This window comes from Canis aureus, chromosome 23, assembly GCF_053574225.1.
Source record: "Canis aureus isolate CA01 chromosome 23, VMU_Caureus_v.1.0, whole genome shotgun sequence".
Taxonomy (NCBI): domain Eukaryota; kingdom Metazoa; phylum Chordata; class Mammalia; order Carnivora; family Canidae; genus Canis; species Canis aureus.
The window spans coordinates 21,512,658-21,526,944 of NC_135633.1; the positions used below are offsets into that span (position 1 = coordinate 21,512,658).

Sequence of the window (14,287 nt, forward strand, 5' to 3'; positions counted from 1 at the left end):
GTGGTTAAAAGTTACAAACTTCCAGTTCTAAAATAAATAAGTCTTAGGGACGGGACGTAAAGTACAGCATGATGACTATAGTTTACACTACTGTATTGTATATTTGAATGTTGCTAAGAGACAAGACATATGTTAATTATGTCTGAATAAAAATGCAAAAAAAGCCCCTCTCAACCCTGCTTTAGTAATATTCCATAAAGTTTGATATTTTATATTTTCATTTCCATTCAGTTCTATGTTTTTAAAAAATTTCTTTGATGACTTCCTCCTTGAACATGGTTTACTTAAAGGGTGTTAATTTTAAGTGCTTAGAGATTTTTCTGTTCTCTTTGTTTTTGCCTTTCAGGTTGATCCCATTATGGTAAGAGAACATAATCTATGTGATTTCAATTCTTTTAATTTGACAGAGGTGTAGCCCCAATTTGTCTAATTTAATCTGGATTGATTTTCTGCTTTTCTACTGAAGCTTACAATATTCCTTGGTTATGATGAATATCTCCTTATTCAGGGAGTATGTCATATTCTTTAGTGCTTCTCTTGCACATTTTTCTTCCTATGTCTGATATTTATCTTGAACTCCTATACTCCTTTCAAGGATTTAGGTACTCAATTCAAATATCTCTTCTTGTGATATGTTATTCCCTAACACCATGGGAAGCAATGGGTGTTTCCTGCCCAATTTTACCATAGAATTTTGTGTACTTCTTCATTAAGGATTTATCATATTTTTATCATCTTTGCTTGTGAGTTTTGTGATATTGCAGAACAAGGACTACATATTATCCAGATTCTGTATCAACCCCCTCCTCAATCCATGGTGGCACTTCAAGTGTGTGTGTCTATGTGTGTGTGTGTGTGTGTGTGTGTGTGTGTGCACGTGTGTGTTGTTTGGTTGAATGAGTAAATAAATGAGTCATATATGTATATATTTTTCAAAGATTTTATTTATTTATTCATGAGAGACACACAGAGAGAGGCAGAGACAGAAACATGTTTCTTTTTTTTATAAATTTTTTAAAAGATTTTATTTATTTATTCATAGAGATGCAGAGAGAGAGAGAGAGAGAGAGAGAGAGAGAGAGAGGCAGAGACACAGGCAGAGGGAGAAGCAGGCTCCATGCAGAGAGCCTGACATGGGACTCGATTCCAGGACTCCAGGATCATGCCCTGGGCTGCAGGCGGCGCTAAACCGCTGTGCCACCGGGGTTGCCCCAGAAACATGTTTCTTGAAGGAAGCCCGATGTGGGACTCAATCCTGGGACCCCAGGATCACACCCTGAGCTGAAGGCAGATGCTTTAACCGCTGAGCCACCCAGGCATCCCTAAATGAGTCATATATTAATTAGGGTTCTCCAGGGAAAAAGGACCAGTAGGATATACCTCTATCTCTATTATCTATCTATCTATCTATCTATCTATCTATCTATCTATCTATCATCTATCTATCATCTGTCATCTATCTATCATCTATCTCTAAGAGAGGATTTATTATTGGGCAGACTCAGATGGTTATGGAGGCTGAGAAGTTTCGTGATCTGCCATCTGCACGCTAAAGAATTAGGAAAGCTAGTAGTGAGTCTGAAAGCCTGAGAATTGGGTAGCCGATGGTGTAAAGTCCCAACCTGAATCCAAAAGCCTGTGAACCAGGACCACAGATGTCTGAGGGCAGGGGAATATGGATGTCTCAGCTTAAGTGGAAAGAGTGAATTTGCCCTTCCTTTGCCTTTTTGTTCTACTCTGGCCCTTGTGTAGATTGGATGATGCCCACACACACTGCTGAGGGCAATCTCTTTTATTTGGTCTCCTGATTTAAATTTTAATGTCTTCCAGGCTTACCCTCATGGACACACCAGAAATTATGTTTTTTTTTTAAGATTTTATTTATTTATTTATTTTGGAGAGAGAGAGGGAAAGAGGGTGCGAGCAGGGGGAGGAGCAGAGGGAGAGGTACAAGCAGACTTCACACTGAGCTCAGAGCTCTATGCATGACTTGATCTCATGACCCATGAGATCATGACCAGAGCTGAAATCAAGAGTCAGCCACTTAACTGACTGAGCCAACCAGGCATTCCAGAAATAATGTTTTACAAACTATCTGGGCATCCCTTAGCTCAGTCACATTGACATATAAAATTAAACATCACTCTTAAAAAAAAAAGATTTATTTATTTATTTAAGAGAAAGAGAGAGCATGAGTGGGAGGGGCAGAGAGAGAGGGAGATAGAATCCCAAGCAGACTCCCTACTGAGCATGGAGTCCAACATGAGTTTCCATCTCAGGACCCCAAGATCATGATCTGAGCCAAAACAAAGAGTCAAGTGCTTAACTGATGGAGCCACCCAGGTGCCCTAACCATCACAGTTTTTAATATTTTTCCACATAATTTTAGAAATGTGTATATTATGTTTTTTAGGGAATGCTTACAAAAATTTAATTAGGTAAAAGTAGAGCTGCCATGATCTCAACAAAAGAAAACACAACGATTACTAATATACGGTGTTTTATCTTCCCCACTTTTTCTTTTGTAGACCAATATATTCCAATGATGTAATAATGCTTCTTTTTGGTACTTGAATGTGATAATGTTGCTGTTATGTGGTAGTTAATTAAAAATTAGTGGCACAGCAAAAAGTTCCATTTTCCTTAAAAATAAAATGGAGTCCTTCAAAATATAGCATATTTTAAAATTTTATCCTTAATATTTTTCATGTTTGTGACCCAGGGAACATTTTCTAGTTTCCACAATATATAACAATATTAAGTGAGTAAAGTACGCATTTCAATGGCATTGTTTTTTAAACTGATGAAAGCAGCTCAAATAATGTGAACAAGTCAGTAGTCAATATTATTATGCTATCACACATCCTTTGATTTAACAAATGGCTCACCACACACATTAAAGAGAAATTTTAAAAAATAGCCTGGATTAACACTAAAATTCAGTTGAATATACATATGCTTCTAAAAGATAAACTTCAAAATTTTTATAATGCAACTCATGTACTCTTGTAGAAAAATTAGAATGTAAGAATAAGCAAAAAAGAAAAATAAACAGCACTCCTAATATAATCTTTTAAAGAACTTGGGCAGCCTGGGTGGCTCAGCGGTTTAGCGCCGCCTTTAGCCCAGGGCCTGATCCTGGAGACCTGGGATTGAGTTCTGCATGGGGCTCCCTGGATGAAGTCTGCTTCTCCCTCTGCCTGTGTCTCTGCCTCTCTCTCTCTGGGTCTTTCATGAATAAATAAATAAAATCTTTTAAAAAAAGAACTTACTGTGGATATTTTAGTATGCCTATTTCCATGCTTCTACTATATGTTAGCTATATATATGTATATATATGTATATTTATATATTTATATATATATATAAAGACCAAACTATACACTTTTTTCAAGCATTTGTCCTAACTATATATGTATAATTGTATACATATCTGAAATGTTATATATTAGACATTTGACTCAAATGATGTCTGACTCAAAAAATTTTGCTAAGGTTTGTCTTATGGCTCAGAATAAGATCTACCTTGATAAATGTCTAGGGGTGCTTGGAAAAAAAGTGTGTTCTATTGTTGAGTAAACTGTTCTATATATTTCAATCAGATCCTGTTTCCTTTCTCCTTGTTGATATTCCATCTAGTAGTTCTATCAGTTGCTGAGATAGGACTTCGACACTGAGAGGTTGTTGAAATTCTTTTTTTTAAAAGATTCATTCATTCATTTATTTATTTATTTATTTATTTATTTAGACAGACAGACAGACAGACAGGCAGAGGGAGAAGCAGGCTCCATGCAGAGAGCCCAATGCGGGACTTGATCCCAGGTCTCCAGGATCACACCCCTGGCTGCAGGCGGCGCTAAACCGCTGCACCACCAGGGCTGCCCGGTTGTTGAAATTCTAAAATACAATGATGAGTTGTCTATTTTTCTATTCAGTTCTTTTTGTTTTTGCTTCATGTGTTTTGAAGCAAAACATATTTAGGATCATCGTATCTTCCTGGTGAATTGATCTTTTATTGCTATGTAATGTGTCTCTTTGTTACTAGTAATTTGCTTTGAAGTCTACTTTATCTGCTATTAATAAAGCTACTTTTTTTGTGATGTTTGCATGATATGTATTTTCCCATCCTTTTATTTTCAACCTATCTCAGCATGAATTTGAAGTGAATTTTTTGTAAATAGCATGTAGTTGAGTTGTGTGTGTGTGTGTGTGTGTTTAAATTCAGTCTCTGTTTTTCAATTGGTACATTGAGATAATTTACAGTTAAGATAATTGTTAATATGCTATGGCTTAAGTCTGCCATCTAATTATTTGTTTTCTGTTTGTTTCTTCTGTGTCTCTTTCCTCACCTTTCTGTGGGTTACTTTAACATTTTTAGGATTCTTTCTTGATTTATTTATAGGGTTTTGAGTGTATGGTTTTGTATAGTTTTCTTTGTGGTGGTTTTATTACAATGTTTATATATGTGACTCATAGTCCAGTGGTATTGTATCAACTTCTTACCACTTTTAGTGAAGTGTGAAAACCATAGTTCCATTTAGATGTCCCTTTGCTCTTGCCACTTTTAAATATCATTATCTTGCATATCAGATGGTATTATAATATTTATTTTAAACACTGCATGCAAAATGAAAAACTCATGAGAAGAAAAGTTTACCCATATTTCTGTTCCTGTCATTGCTCTTTGTTTCTTTTCTTCAATTAAAATTATTTATTTATTATTTTTTTAAAGGTTTTATTTATTTATTTATGATAGAGAGAGAGAGAGAGAGAGAGGCAGAGACATAGGCAGAGGGAGAAGCAGGCTCCATGCCAGGAGCCTGACACGGGACTTGATCCCGGGACCCCAGGATCGTGCCCTGGGCCAAAGGCAGGCGCCAAACCACTGAGCCACCCAGGGATCCTCTAATTAAAATTTTTTTAAATTTAAATTCAATTAGCCAACATAAAGTACATATTTAGTTTCAGATGTAGTGTACAATGATTTATCAGTTGCATATAACACCCAGTGCTCATCACATCACATGCCCTCCTTAATGCCCATTACCCAGTTCCCCCCCCACCTCCCCTCCAGTAATCCTGTTTTTTTCCTATAGTTAAGAGTTTCTCATGGTTTTTCTTCCTCTCTGATGACTTCTCATTCAGTTTTGCCTCCCTTACTCTATGACCTCTGCACTGTTTCTTATATCCCACATATGAGTGGAATCATATATGATAATTGTCTTCCTTCAATTGACTGATTTCATTCAGTCTAATACCCTTGAGTTCCATCTACATCGATGTAAATGGTAAGTATTCGTCCTTTCTGATGGCTGAGTAATATTTCATTATCTATATCTATATCTATCTATCTATCTATCTATCTATCTATCTATCATCTCTATCTCTATCTATCTCTGTATATCTCACATCTTCTTTATGCATTCATCTGTTGAAGGACATCTCAGCTCCTTCCACAGTTTGGCTATTGAGGACATTGCTCCTATGAACATTGAAGTGCAGGTGTTCCTTCATTTCAATACATCTATATCTTTGGGGTAAATACCCAGTAGGGCAATTGCTGGGTCATAGCATACCTCTATTTTTAACCTCTTGAGGAACCTCCATGCTGTTTTCCAGAGTATGGAATGTATCAGCTTGCATTCCTACCAAGAGTGTGAGAAGATTCCCCTTCCTCCACATCTTCACCAACATTTGTTGTTTCTTGTCTTGTTAATTTTAGCCATTCTAACTGGTGTAAAGTGATATCTTATTGTGGTTTTGATTTGTATTTCCCTGATAACAAGTGATGTTGAGCATTTTTTCATGTGTCTATTGGCCATTTGTATGTCTTCTTTGGAGAAATGTCTGTTCATGTCTTCTGCCCATTTCTTGACTGGATTATTTGTTTTTTTGGGTGTTGGGCTTGATAAGTTCTTTGTAGATCTTGGATACTAGCCCTTTATCTGATATGTCTTTTGGAAATATCTTCTCCCATTCCATAAGTTGACTTTAAGTTTTGTTGATTGTTTCCTTTGTTGTGCAGAAGCTTTTAAGCTTTTTTAAAGTTCATTTTTGCTTTCACTTCCTTTGCTTTTGGAGTCGTGTCTTGCAAGAAGTTGCTGTGGCTGAGGTCAAAGAGGTTGCTGCCTGTGTTCTCCTCAAGGATTTTGATGGACTCTGTCTCACATTTAAGTCTTTCATCCACTTTGAGCTTATCTTTGTGTATGGTGTAAGAGAATGGTCCCGTTTCATTTTTCTGCACGTGGCTGTCCAATTTTGTCAGCATCATTTATTGAAGAGACTTCTTTTTTCCATTGGTTATTCTTTTCTGCTTGTTGAGGATTAGTTGACCACAGAGTTGAGGGTCCATTTCTGGGTTCTCTAATTTGTTTTGTTGATCTACGTGTCTGTTTTTGTGCCAGTACCACACTGCCTTGATGCTCACAGCTTTGTAATATAGCTTGAAGTCTGGCATTGTGATGTCTCCAGCTTTGGTTTTCTTTATCAACATTCTTCTGGCTAGTTGGGGTCTTTTCTGGTTCCATACAAATTTTAGGATTATTTGTTCCAGCTCTGTGAAAAATGTCAATGGTATTTTGATAAGGATTGCATTGAATGTGTAGACTGCTCTGGGTAGCATAGATGTTTTAACAATATTTGTTCTTCCAATCCATGAGCATGGAATGTTTTTTCATTTATTTGTGTCCTTCTCAATTTCTTCTATAAGTTAGCCAGTAACTTTTATAAGTTACTTGTGGTAAATGTTTGATGACAGTTCATAGAGCAGTCAGAATCAGGCTGTATCAAGACAGAGTTTATCAATGGAAGCTACTCATGAAAATGCCTCAGATTTTGATCATACTTTTGGTGAAACAGGCAAAGTTAATGGTGAAAGATTAATTCATGAGTTCCAGGGGTTCATTTGTTCAGATATTTCCTAAGTACCTGTGATGTGCCAGACTCTGTAGTTTCTAGAGTACATATCCTTTACCTCTTTGGTTAGGTTTATTCCTAGGTTTCTAATGGTTTTTGGTGCAATTCTAAATGGGATCTTTGTTTCTGGTGCTCAAAAAAATCCTTCTTTTTTTTTTTAAATCCTTCTTTTGACAAATTCAGACACACATGAAACTCACACATCTCCATATGTAGAATATTTTTACCGAAGAAACTCCCCCTGCTTCCTTCCATCCTGGAGGCAAGCACTCTGATTTATGTCACCACAGATTAATTGTCTGTTGTTGAAGTTCCTACAAATGGAATCATACAGTATGTAGCCTTTGTTTTTTTTTTTTTAATTTTTATTTATTTATGATAGTCACAGAGAGAGAGAGAGGCAGAGACACAGGCAGAGGGAGAAGCAGGCTCCATGCACCGGGAGCCCGACGTGGGGATTCGATCCCCGGTCTCCAGGATCGCGCCCCGGGCCAAAGGCAGGCGCCAAACCGCTGCGCCACCCGGGGATCCCAGTATGTAGCCTTTGTATCTAACTTCTTTCACTCAACATAATGATCTTGAGTTTAAATTGTGTTGATGCATGTTTTAGTAGTTTTTTCATTTTAATTACTGAACAGGATCCATTGTATAAATATATCACAATTTTTTTTTTATCCATCCTTCTGTTGATAGGCATTTGAGTTGTTTCTATTTTTGGCTACTATGAATAAAGCTGCTGGGGATCCCTGGGTGGCTCAGCGTTGCCCAGGGTGTGATCCTGGAGTCCTGGGATCGAATCCCGTATAGGGCTCCCTGCATGGAGCCTGCCTCTCTCTCTGCCTGTGTCTTTACCTCTCTCTCTGTGTCTCTCATGAATAAATAAATAAAATCTTAAAAAAAGAAGAATAAAGCTGCTGTGAACACTTGTGTACAAGGCTTTTGTGGGTTTATGATTTATTTCTCTTGGGTAAATACATGAAAATGGGATTGTTCAGTTGATGTCATTTTCTTTTCTCCTTTTTGGGTTCCTAGCAACTTTTTGCTCCAAAAGTTACATGATGAGTTGGGAAGAAGTACTCTCTTCCCAAAAATTTTAGAGTACTTTAATTAAGTGCTCACACAAAATAAATTTTGCTTTTATTGGATATTTTAATCAATCTTTAATTTACTGTTTCTTTTTTCTTAAACTTACCGTAAGTGATTGATCTTCCAAGGTTGCTTCCAGATTATTCCTCTTAGTTCTTTTAATCAGAGTTTCTAGACTGGGTCTGAACACTTTGACATGCTCATCTGAGGATGTTTGTCTTTTTTTCTTATCAGCTACTTGATCTCTCTAAACATTTATCTTTTTATCTGCCAAATGGATATAATAATAGTCCTTATCTCATTGGATTGCTGTGAGAATTAAATGAGATAATTTATGTTTAGCTCTAACACAGTGACAAGGATGTAATAAGGACAAGGATGTAATAAGGACTCATTAGATGTTAACTGTCATTATGTTATTATTTTATCACTGGGATTTTTGTCACTGCTCTTATGCTATGTCTTCATATATTTTCTGTGCATTTTGTCTGGAGTTACTAATTTTCCCTAGAGTTAGTGTTCCCTGTTGGCATTAGGGGAAGAGTTTTCTTTTCTCCTTTGGTTCATTGGCTCCAGGCTTAATGATCCCAGGGGTGACTCTGACACCTGCCTCCAGAAGAAGAAAGCATGTGTCTTCTTAGTCTAAATATAAGCACCCTGAACAGAGCAGGAATAGTGATATCCCCTCGTGCCAACATGATCAATCTCCAGCTTTCTCTTTTCTTCTCATTCCTCTTCTTTCAGAACAAGCAATGCTTTGAGCTTTGCTCTACCACCTTCTCAGTCCTTCAGCTGATACTATGATTTGGTGGTGAGTTTAAGAGCATTGAAGGTGGCAGGGGAGGGGTGGACAGAACTGTGAGTGTGAGCATGTGTGTATTTAGGAGTATCTGTGAAGGCCAGAGACTAGAGCTGAGAGAGAGGAAGTAGAGATGTGGGAATGAGACAAAGGATGAGAGAGGGAATGCAGCATGGCAGAGTACAGGGTGAGGAAGGTGGGCACAGGGGGAGATGTCAGTTGGACCAGGAGGTTGCACTAGTTAGGAAGGCTAATGCAGAATGGGGGAGGAAAAGCACTGGGGAATGTGAAGGAAGAGACTTTTCTTGATTAAAAAAATAATAATAAAAAAATTAAAGTGGCTTCACACCCAATTTGGGCTTGAACTCACAACCCTGAGGTCAGGTCATATGTTCTACCCACTGAGCCAGCCGGACACCCATGGTAAATGTTTGATGGTACTTCACAGAGCAGTCAGCATCAGGCCATATCAAGACAGAATTTATCAATGGAAGCTATTCATGAAAATGCCTCAGATTTTGGTCAATACTTCTGGTGAAACAGACAAAGTTAGTGTTTAAAGATTAATTCACCAGTTCCAGGGTTCATTTGTTCAGATATTTCCTAAGTACTTATGATGTGCCAGACTCTGTGCTTAGTCCTGTGAACTCCCAGTCCCAAAGTGAGGAGGACTCTTGAGGAAACTTTTCTTGGTAATTTGGGTGTCAGGTGTGTATAAGCCAGGAAAGTCCTACTTATTCTGTTTCCCATCCTGTACTTTGTAGAATAGGTATAGAGATTGAAACAAGAGATTGTGCCTTGGAGCAGTGTTCTCCATATTTTCGCCATCACAACATAAGAATATGGTGGATGATATTTACACATGTTACACCACTATATGTTTACACAGATTTTTTTTTTTTTTTTTTTTTTACAAAATCTTTAAAATGCTCATTTGAAGTGAAACAATGGGTAGGTGGAAATTTTCCTTGAGATGTTTATTAAAAAACACAAGTCACTATGTCAGTGAATTAAGGGTATATCAGTACCTCTGCAGTATAGCTAACACTGGCTTTAGATTATGAAAACATTTTACATTCTGGGTTTAAGTGGAGGTGAGCAGGAGTGAGGTTATTAGAGAGATTAATTTGCTTTTATTCCAATTTATTGAAAAGATAAACATTCACAAGTTTTTGTACCTTATGTATTGAAAGGAATTTCTTGTGACAGATCTCATAACTAATCTTTCCAATATATTGTGGTGCAAACAGAGGCCACCCTTGTAATGTGGAGCCAGGGGCAGGCTGTTTTATCCATTAGGGACATGACTTCAGTGTGTAGAGCCTGTACCTTTTAAAAAACCCAAGAATGGTGAAAAACATTTGAGATCTGAAGCATATGTACAAAGAAAATGGCAAAATAAATTACTATTTGTTTAAATAAATATCTACATAATACAACTAGGCAGAAAAGTAATGGACTCAACTTCTATATAGTTGTCTAACAATTATCCCTAATGAAGTTTGTGAGTGCATTTTAATGTTCTTGTGTCAGGAGAGTCTTCCAAAATTAAGACTGCATGAAGATATAAAAGGCTTTTACATAGCCCCCTAAAGAGAGAAGGGGCATAACCAAAAAATAGAATTGGTTGGGACTCACAGGAAGAAAGGAAGATACCAGGAGGAAAGGAGACAGCAAAATCTGCTCAGGGGTTACAGGGAAGAAATGGCTTCATTTCTCCTTAGCCTGGACTGAATGCTCACTGATGCTCACTTCTGGGTCTCCTTGGTTCTAGAGCTGAAACTCCAACTCCCATCACTCTGCCCTGCCCCCAGCATTCTATAAGTGATGGAGACAGTCTCTGTTTCTGCTTAGATATATGGGTGTTTTTCAAAGCACTTAAGGGAAACCTGCCAGCTAGTTATGACCCAACCAAACTCTGTCAGTGGTGGACCTGCTTGGTGTACCACCCAGCCCTCGGGTCTTGGTTCTGAGACACTGGGTCTTTCTGAGAGATCTGTTCTGAGGCTGTTTTTCTCTCCTTGGGCACTTTTCTCCTTTGACTCTTCTTTATCCTTGGAAAGGAATTTCCTTTGGTCATATTTAGGTGAATAATAAGATTTTAATGTTGTTGAATATTCATTGAAGTGTTTTGCCTTTTGAAAAAATAGTGGGATGATAGCCAAAGAGATTTATAGATAATAATAACAAGAATAATAACCTTTGGAACACTTTATCTGAACTAACTCATTTAATCTTACTGATTACCACATGCAGTTCATTGTCACTCACATGTTACAAATGAAAAAACAGGGAGTAAAGTAACTGCCCAAGATCATACAGCTAGTCAGGAAAGAACTGGAATATTAGCCCAGGAAGTCTGGCTCCAGAACTTGGTGTCCTCACCTACTATACCTGCTCCTTCCCATTCAGTATGGCTCCCTGCCCCTTTTCCACCATTATGGATCTTTATTTCTTGCTCATGTAGATATTCTCTGAGGGTTCTGGGAAGTACTTTCTATGAGACTTTGGATGTGCTTCTTGGTGCCTGTGACTTTCCTCTTTTCTCATCCCTCTTCCTAAATGAGTCAACAACCCTCCTGCTGAGAACCCTTAGCAAGGCTGAGATGGGGCCCTCAGAAGCCATTGAATGAAATGAAAGTCCTTATTCATACACAGCAACCTCCTTTCTGGAAGCTCAATAACAGTCATTCAGGCATTGCTGCCCTTCTTTCCACCCTGCCTGTGCTGTCTCACTGTTGAGGTACATTGTTATAAACATAGGCCACTGCAAAGTGGTATATTTTAAGGAGGTTTTTTTTTTCTTTTACTTTAAATATCTTATAATTTTATTATTTTTTGCATATATTTTTATTGGAGTTCGATTTGCCAACATATAGCATTACACCCAGTGCTCATCCCGTCAAGTGCCCCCTTGTGTCCGTCACGCAGTCACTCCAACCCCCTGCCCACCTCCCCTTCCACCACCCCTTGTTCGTTTCCCAGAGTTAGGAGTCTCTCATGTTCTGTCACCCTCACTGATATTTCCCACTCATTTTCTCTCTTTCCCCTTTATTCCCTTTCACTATTTTTTATAATCCCCAAATGAATATAAGAAGGTATTTTAAGGTTAAAATTTGAGTAAGTAGAAGTGGAAGAGAAGGGGAAATTCAAGTAAATAGAGAAGGAGCAAGATCTTGGGGGAGGGAAAAGTATAAAACAATCAAGGGAGCATATGTCATTTGGGTGGAAATGGTAGAATGAGATCAGAAAAGTCTAGTGGGGCCAAACTTTGGAAGTAGAGTAGCTAGAGGCAGGGTGAAGCCTCTGTTAGTTCTTGAAGAATGATTGGCACAGAAGCTCTACATGGTAATGAGGCACCATGGGTCAGAAGTCATTCCTACGCCCAACTGAGCATTCTCAGGAGAACTTGCCTGGAGAGTCCCACAGTTTAGAGATCGTATCTTTTATGATCTCTGCATACACTCAGAGGTCTTTTCTGTTTCTGTCACTTTCAGCAGACTCTTCAGCTTCTGAGTCATTATAAAGAACCCTAAAGTGCATCATGACTCACACCAACTTTACCATCTTCCACCCTGCAGTTTTTGTCTTACTGGGCATCCCTGGGTGGGAGGCTTACCACATTTGGCTATCAGTACCCCTCTGCCTCATGTATATCACTGCTGTCCTGGGGAACACCATCCTGATAGTGGTCATCATCACAGATCGTAATCTTCATGAGCCCATGTACTTCTTCCTCTCTATGCTGGCCATCACGGACATCCTGCTGTCTACCACTACTGTACCCAAAGCTCTAGCCATCTTTTGGCTCCATGCCCATAATATTGCTTTTGATGCTTGTGTCACCCAAGTTTTCTTTGTCCATGTGATGTTTGTAGGGGAGTCAGCCATCCTATTAGCTATGGCCTTTGACCGCTTTGTGGCCATCTGTGCTCCCTTGCATTATACAACAGTGCTAACATGGAGAGTTGTGGGAAGGATTGCTCTGGCCATTGTCACCCGAAGCTTTTGCATCATCTTCCCAGTGATCTTCTTATTGAAGCGGCTGCCCTTCTGCCGGACCAATATCGTCCCCCATTCCTATTGTGAGCATATTGGAGTGGCCCGGTTGGCCTGTGCTGACATCACCGTTAACATCTGGTATGGCTTCTCAGTGCCCATTGTCATGGTCATCTTGGATGTGATCCTCATTGCTGTGTCTTACTCACTGATCCTCCGAGCAGTGTTTCGTTTGCCCTCCCAGGATGCCCGGCACAAGGCCCTCAGCACTTGTGGCTCCCACCTCTGTGTCATCCTCATGTTTTATGTTCCATCCTTCTTTACACTATTGACCCACCGCTTTGGACGTAACATTCCTCGACATGTCCATATCCTGCTGGCCAATCTTTATGTGGTGGTACCACCCATGCTCAACCCCATCGTCTATGGTGTGAAAACTAAGCAGATCCGGGAGGGTGTAGCCCACCGGTTTCTTGACATCAAGACTTGGTGCTGTGCTTCCCCTCTGGGCTAACGGCTCTCCACGAATCTGCACTCCAAGCTTTATCAAGGAAACAAGGCATGGAATATAGAAATTTTTTGGACAGAGAGGGCTTTTTAGTTCTCTTCCTTTTTCTTTTCCTTCTTTGTTGTCATCCTCCTCCAACTTTTCTTTTTTTCCCCTTCTGACTCTACATCTTTGCCTCCTTCTCCTGTTTGTTTGTTTTCTGTATCTTCTTTTCTCATATCCCTCCTCTATAACCCAGAAATAATAACTAAGTATACATGCCTCTGATGTGAATATTGATACCTTCAGTAGACCAGACATACTCCAGAAACACAGAGAACTAAACACACCAGAAAGCGGGTTATAAATACAAGGATGAGAATAATTTTATATTTAACATTTGAAGGGGTTCCAGTTATTTTAAAAAAATCTTTAAATGTACATTGATTTTTTATACAGACTCAAGTAGCTCTCTCCTCACTTTTACAATAGCAAGTGTTTTTGAAAAACAGTCATGCATGCCCTTCAGCCCTCTGAAAAACTGTTCATTCTTCAAATTTTAAATTAAAGAACTAGCTTCCCTGAAAACTCTTTTTGTGATTTTTCCAAGCAATCCAAGGTTAGTATCTTTGTATACTGATTGCACCTTATACAAATCCCAAAATGTATATAGTGAATTATAACGAGTTGTTTATTTGTACCCCTAGTTGACTATTAACTCCTTGAAATCAGAAGAGTGAGTATCCTTCATATTTGTACTTCAGTGCATTATAAAATGCCTGGCACATGATAAATTTTGAAAAATGAATGAGAGCACAATTACCTCCTGATGTTAGAACATGCATTTCTATTATGCACTCAAATGATCAGCTGAATTAGTCCACAAACCAGTGGTGAGTAAATCAGTTCCTCACAAAGGCAGTTGGTGTCAGGGAGGCAAATAAGCTGCGGGTTGTGGAGCATCTTACTTCTTACACCTTTGTTGTAACACAGAGACCAGG

General features: G+C 38.6%; 1 protein-coding gene and 1 long non-coding RNA gene across 26 annotated transcripts in view; both read left to right on the plus strand.

The window, feature by feature from the left end:
• The window catches only part of LOC144294777 (uncharacterized), a 109,154-nt gene that overhangs the window by 29,125 nt on the left and 65,742 nt on the right, over window positions 1-14,287 (plus strand). For 10 of the 25 annotated variants that reach the window (XR_013362137.1, XR_013362150.1, XR_013362164.1 and 7 more), the window contains one exon: window positions 347-361. The exons of the other annotated variants lie outside the window; for them this stretch is intronic. This is a non-coding gene — a long non-coding RNA (uncharacterized LOC144294777). The remainder of the gene's footprint in view (window positions 1-346; window positions 362-14,287) is intronic. 25 annotated transcript variants of the gene reach the window in all.
• LOC144295310 (olfactory receptor 52B2) lies at window positions 11,375-13,313 on the plus strand. Its single transcript, XM_077867695.1, has one exon. The coding sequence runs from the start codon at window positions 12,345-12,347 to the stop codon at window positions 13,311-13,313; it is 969 nt and encodes a 322-aa protein (XP_077723821.1). The 5' UTR covers window positions 11,375-12,344.